The sequence below is a fragment of the Psittacula echo genome (genome assembly GCF_963264785.1).
Source record: "Psittacula echo genome assembly, chromosome: 5".
Taxonomy (NCBI): Eukaryota; Metazoa; Chordata; class Aves; order Psittaciformes; family Psittacidae; genus Psittacula; species Psittacula echo.
In genome coordinates, this window is record NC_137739.1 from 87,820,825 (window position 1) to 87,827,210 (window position 6,386).

General features: G+C 43.4%; 1 protein-coding gene across 1 annotated transcript; it reads left to right on the forward strand.

Annotated features, from left to right (window-relative positions):
- Positions 1 to 4,756: 4,756 nt before the first annotated feature.
- Positions 4,757 to 5,695, forward strand: LOC308220766 (olfactory receptor 5AS1-like; the record flags this gene model as incomplete). Its single annotated transcript, XM_080617158.1, has 1 exon — positions 4,757 to 5,695. The coding sequence occupies one exon, from the start codon at positions 4,757 to 4,759 to the stop codon at positions 5,693 to 5,695; it is 939 nt and encodes a 312-aa protein (XP_080473284.1).
- Positions 5,696 to 6,386: the final 691 nt, after the last annotated feature.

Below are 6,386 nucleotides of genomic sequence, written 5' to 3' on the forward strand. Positions count from 1 at the left end.
CAGCGCCTCAGCACCCTCCCAGGGAAGAGCTTCTGCCTAAGAGCTCACCTCAGTCTCCCCTCTGGCAGGTTAAAGCCATTCCCCTTGGCCTATCTCTGCTGGCTAGCAGGGTGTGTTTGCAAGTTGAGGTCATGGTGAGCTGGAGTTACTCTGGGCCTCAGCTCCTCTCCCCTCTCTGTCAGTTTAAGATGGGGCCATACATGGCGAGGATTGCAGGCCTTGTGAAACAATCAGCCTTTACATGAGGGCTAGAAGAAGCAGACGTAAAGGGAGGATAATTGTTTCAGGTTTTGCTGGTCCTCATAAAACAATACACTTGCAAGCTGAATTCCAGTCCACAGTTTCCTTATTCAATCTAAAGGCAGTTCACATCACTGACAGTCCTCCTTACTGGACCATTAAGTTATATTTTTACTGATTCACAGTCTTTTGTCATTTGAGACTAACACTAGATGGCTTATTAATACATGACTTGTCCCTGAAAGCACAACCGGATCAGAAGAGAGACCCAAAGTCCTCTCCTAAGCTCAGATAAGCAGTGTCCACAGCCTATATATAGATGTTTTCAGTCTGGATGCTTCCTAGAATTTGAATCTTTATTTCTCGACTTTGATTACTAGAGCAGTAGAAGTTTAAGCTTAGAGGAGTAACTTTTAATTGTTTAAGTTGACTGATGAACCCCATATTACCAATATCACATGATAGAGCAGAGACATGAATAACAACCCAAACATGATAATTTCGCCCTATTCTGGACTGGCTTTCCCACATAGTTCCCCCTCAAACCAGAGAGCATCCACTGCATCCCCTTCACGTGTCATGGCTTAGCCTCTAGCCAGAGATTTGGAAGGTTTAAACACATCCATCACTGGCTACTGGAAGCCTCTGTGGAGCTTTCCCATCTCTTCAAAGACAGTTTGAAATGGGAAAGTTAAAGATCAGTTCTGCTGTGCTATTTTTCAACTGCCTGCCATGGGCAGGGACACCTCACACTAAACCATGGCACCCAAGGCTCTGTCCAACCTGGCCTTGAACGCTGCCAGGTATGGAACATTCACAACTTCTTTGGGCAACCTGTGCCAGTGGCTCACCATCCTCACAGTAAAGAACTTCTTCCTGATATCCAACCTGAGCTTCCGCTGCACCTATATACAAGAGAGAAGAAAGCAGAAGACAAGCCATGCAAATACAGCTTGTTAGCTGGAGTATAAAAATGTTGAGTTGCCCAAGTTTCCTCATAGAAAAACACATCAGCTGCACATTTGCGAAATTAAACATCTGCTAGGGAGGAGTGGTTGAATTTAAAGCATTTTTTATGGTATCTGTCCATCAGCTGCTTGATATTCTTTATTCACAGTCAGTATCGGTGCTTTTCTAGGAAAGAACAAAGGTTAGCTTTATTGGAAAAGAAATTCATATTAATGAATAAGATTAATATAAGTAGTAAAGTAACAAACTGCTCTAAATCTTCCTCTGGGTGTGTAATTTCTGTATAATATAGGGACCTTAGCTAGTGTGAATGAGCACCTTTAATTTGATACGATCATAGTCCTGCTACCAGAAGTTATAATGGCCACTGGAATTCCATTTTCTAAATTCTCACGAGCATTCTGAGGTGCATTTGAAAGTCTTTTTCCCTGAAAGCTGTTGCTTGAAGGTCACTGTGACTTCACAGTCTGGGACTCCATTTGCTAAGATGCCCATTCTCATTTCAACACTGTTTTGAAGCTTAAAACCAATACTCCGTGTGGGATTCCAGTCCAGAGAAATACTAGAAGCATTTCCAAGAGTGTGTACAACACCTTTACAGCACATCATTTCACTGGAACATTTCCACACTGAGATCAACACCAGCAGCACTTTAATTGTTTGCTCTACTCTTCCCTAGAGAACATCGCGGTCTCCTGTGTCCAAAAGGAAGATATAAAATCCGTGACATTCCCCAAAAGAAACATTTCCTTCATCCAGGAAAATAAACCAAATATTTCCCTAGTAGGTAAGTCTCCTAATGAATAAAATTTCCTTCCATTCAGGGAGTTGTGGAGGAATTGTTCTAAGTCAGTTGCTTTGGAGGAATTTCAGGCTCAGAAAAGCTTTGCGGCATCATGAGGTAACAAAAGAAAACCATAAATATGAATATATGTTTAAAAAGGGGGGAATTTGGTTTATCTTTCATTTTTACACCTAGATTTTGATCTGATACCTCTTGCAGGTCCTCATCAAAGACCACTCAGCAGCTTCTAGGCTTTCTCTGCCTCAATTTCCGAGCATGAACCACAGCTGAAAATAGGAGGAAACAGCCTCATGTGCGTACCTATTGGAGTATTTTTCAAGGCAGAAAGGTTCTTTTTCTTACTTTCACTAGAAATCTCTCAAATTACCTGTGATAATGTTAAAATAAGTGGTAATGTTGCAAGGTCACTGTTTAACTGGTCTCAACTAAAACTAAAACACAATTGAATTTTGGCAGAGCTTGTCATCTTAGTCTAGGAATCACAGTAACTGGATCATCCCAGACATCATCTGGAGTAAACGGTCACATCCAGAAAGTGATTCAGATTTTAGGATGCATCAAGAATGAAGGACCTTGAAAAAAGATTGAAGAAAACTGTCTACAATGGGATTCATCTCACTAACCATCTAAACTTCTGGCAGTGAATCAATATTGGTCATGCCCAGGGAGGTTGTGAATGCTCCATCCTTGGCGTTGTTCAAGACCAGGTTGGATGAGGCCTTGGGTGACATGGTTTAGTGTGAGGTGTCCCTGCCCGTGGCAGGGGGGTTGGAACTGGATGATCTTAAGGTCCTTTCCAACCCTAACTATTCTATGATTCTATGTTTCTATGCAGGCTTCCTTTCCCATTAACAGATATGCACATAGCCAGGATACGATGCATCTCACCTACCCCTCTGCAGTGGTTATAGATGGAACTGAAGATGATGCACTTAGACCAACCTGTACAAAGCCAAATACAGGTGAGATCAGTGCAACCGTCCTTTCTGAACCTCCAGGCTCTACTGTAACCATTTAGTATCCTATCCTGAATGAGTCAGCTTAGATTATTATATATATATAATTCAGGAACATAGACATTTCTGGTTTGGCTGTGCTTTTATCCACTTAGGATTGATATTTACAGGACTATTTAACTGACCTGCTAGCAGTTCCGTTCTTGAATGTCCTTCTGCAACTCTTGTATTTCCTGGAAATATAAAGGTGAGCAAGAGAGTTCTGCCCTGCCTTGAACTTATACTGGCAGCAGCAGAGAAGTGTCTTAACCTTGACAAAGTTAAGTTAAATGATGCACTTCTGGAAAGGTAAAATGAAAACCCGAAATTAATTTTGCAGGGGGACTGAATCAAACTCAGTTGGTTTCAGACAAAAAATAGAGTGGGGAAAAATGCTTGGAAAATCTAACAGTATTTGTGCTTAGATGCTTAAAAACAATACACATGGCTTTCTTTTCATCCATTGCTTAAGAATTAATCAGCCTCAGGAAAATGAATCCACAAAATACTTGTAAGAAATCCCAGAATGAGAGGAAATATTTCATTTTAGACTCAATGATTTGTGTTCCAAAATAATTGTCGTCTTTTTGTCTAAAATAAGGTAAGAAATCTGTTTATGTTCCAGCATTTCAGTCCATTTTTCCCAGGGTTCAATTTCACTGCTACCTCAAAGATCATTATTAACTGTGCCAGAACTCCTTGCTCTCCTGGTCACACAGGTGAGTGTGTAGCAGCTACACTCAAATATATAATTTATAGTAGGCAAAATGTTGTACTCGATGTTTTTCATCAAGTGATGTATCATTCGAATTTTCTTCTATACCTGCACCATGCTCTAGCTCTTAAATAAAATCCCATCTGAGGTCTTATAACATAGAATTGTAGAATAGCAGGTTGGAAGGGAATTCAAGGATCATCCAGTCCAACCTCGCTAGGCAAGCATGACCTAGACCACATGTCTCTCATGAGACCCTCCCTGCAGTCCTGCGTCCAGCTTTGGAGACAACAAAACAAGAGGGACGTGGAGCTGTTGGAGCGGGTCCAGAGATGCTGCGAGGGCTGGAGCAGCTCTGCTCTGGAGCCAGGCTGAGAGAGCTGGGCTGGGTCAGCCTGGACAAGAGAAGGCTCCTGAAGGGGAGACCTGAGAGCAGCTCCAGTGCCTAAAGGGGCTGCAGGAAACCTGGAGAGGGGCTTGGGACAAGGGCCTGTAGGGACAGGCCAAGGGGAATGGCTTTACCCTGCCAGAGGAGAGATTGCGATGAGCTCTTGGGCAGAAGCTCTTCCTTGTGAGGGTGCTGAGGCACTGACACAGGGTGCCCGGAGAAGCTGTGGCTGCCCCATCCCTGGCAGTGTTCAAGGCCAGGTTGGACATAGGGGCTTGGAGCAAGCTGCTCTAGTGGAGGGTATCCCTGCCCATGGCAGAGGATTGGAACTGGATGAGTTTTAAGGTCCCTTCCAACCCAAGCCATTCCACAATTCTATGTCCCAGCACCTTATCCATATATATATGAAAGGAATAAACAGAAAGGAATTTATGATATAAAGTGTGTAAAGCTCTCTTTGAATGTCCTCCTAAAGTTTCTTTCCAATGGGCATCATCTAAGTCATTGGTTTCCCCCTCTGATACTGGGCAAGGTGCCTACATTTCTGTCTTCTGAAAGATATAATGTGTTTGTGTATTGCTCTACCCACCAGGACTGATCCCCTGACAAAGCTCTCATGTAAAAGCCAAACACAAGGTCAGGAAATGCCTGATGAAAACTGCACCACACTGACAGAGTTCATTCTTTTGGGTTTCACTGACCGTCTGGAGGTGGAGATACCTTTGTTCGGGCTCTTCCTACTCATGTACATCACCACTTTGGTGGGGAATGCTGGCCTCATTGTGCTTGTCCAACTCAATGCCTCCCTTCATACCCCTATGTACTATTTTCTAAGCAATTTATCTTTCTTAGACCTTATCTGTTCATCTGCCATTGCTCCCAAGATGCTGGCAAGTCTGTTAGCACAGCAGAAGACCATTTCTTTCACTGGCTGTGCAACACAGATGTTTTTCTTCGCTGCCTTTGCTGATGCCGAGTGCCTCATTTTGGCTGCCATGGCCTATGACCGCTATGTGGCTGTATGTCACCCTCTTCTCTACACTGTTGTCATGTCCCGCAGGGTCTGCACCACCCTGGTAGCTGGGGTTTATCTCAGTGGGGGTCTGACTTCGCTGGTGCACACATCTTTCACCTTCACGTTGTCATTCTGTGGCTCCAACGTGATCAACCATTTCTTCTGTGATATTCCCCCGCTGCTGGAGCTCTCCTGCTCCAACACACACATCAATGAGGTTTTCCTCTTCATTCTCTGTGGCTTTATACAAACCAGCACCTTCCTGGCCATCACTGTCTCCTACACCTGCATCCTCAGCACCATCCTCTGCATCCATGTGGCAGACAACAGGCACAAAGCCTTCTACACCTGCACCTCCCATCTGACGGCTGTTGGGTTATTCTATGGCTCCCTCCTCTTCACATACTTACAGCCCAGCTCCAGCCACTCGATGAACACAGACAAAGTGATCTCTGCATTTTATACCCTTGTTTTTCCCATGCTGAACCCCCTCATTTATAGCTTCAGGAACAAAGAGGTGAGGGATGCTCTAAGGAGAACAATAGGGAGAAGAGCGTTTTCGCAGTGATTTTCTTAGAAGTGAAAAGATAGTGTGTTTCTGATGCAACACAAATGATGGGAACTGCCTGACTAAATGTAGGTGTTGTTAGGAATATCTGCATCTGGTTGAGCTTCCCAGGTTCATTTGGTAATTGCTGAGAAAGAAACAGTCAACTTACAAGGTGATTCCCAGTATCACAAAACAGAAGGCAAAGTCAGACAGCTCCCATCACAGAAGGATCTCTTTCTCCTCTGCTCTAAGTTCTCCCCAGAGCCTTCCCTTCTCCAGGCTGAAAAACCCCAAATCTCTCAACCCATCTGCTCTATCCCAAATGCAGAAGAAAGTTCTATTTTTTTCAGCTTACACTTATTGAGACAACAACCAAGATGCTTTAAAGAAAAGTCCAATTTAGACGACTCCTACATACGGGTGTGATTGTACATATTAAACTTGAAAATTAAAGCCTTTTGTACAGTGGAAAAGACTGCCCTTATTTAGCAGCCAGTTTGCCATACCCTCTATACAGAAAGGAATCTCATCTCCTCATAATTTATTGCATTTTAGGACCAGGCTTGTTCATGTTTCACCACGCATCCTTCCTGCTTGTTCTGCTCTCATCAGACACCTTTCATGCTTCTCATCTTGTCTTTTACCTTAAAGACTTTACTACTTGTGTGTGTTTTCCCATCATCTGTTTCTGCTTTTATACCACAAGCCT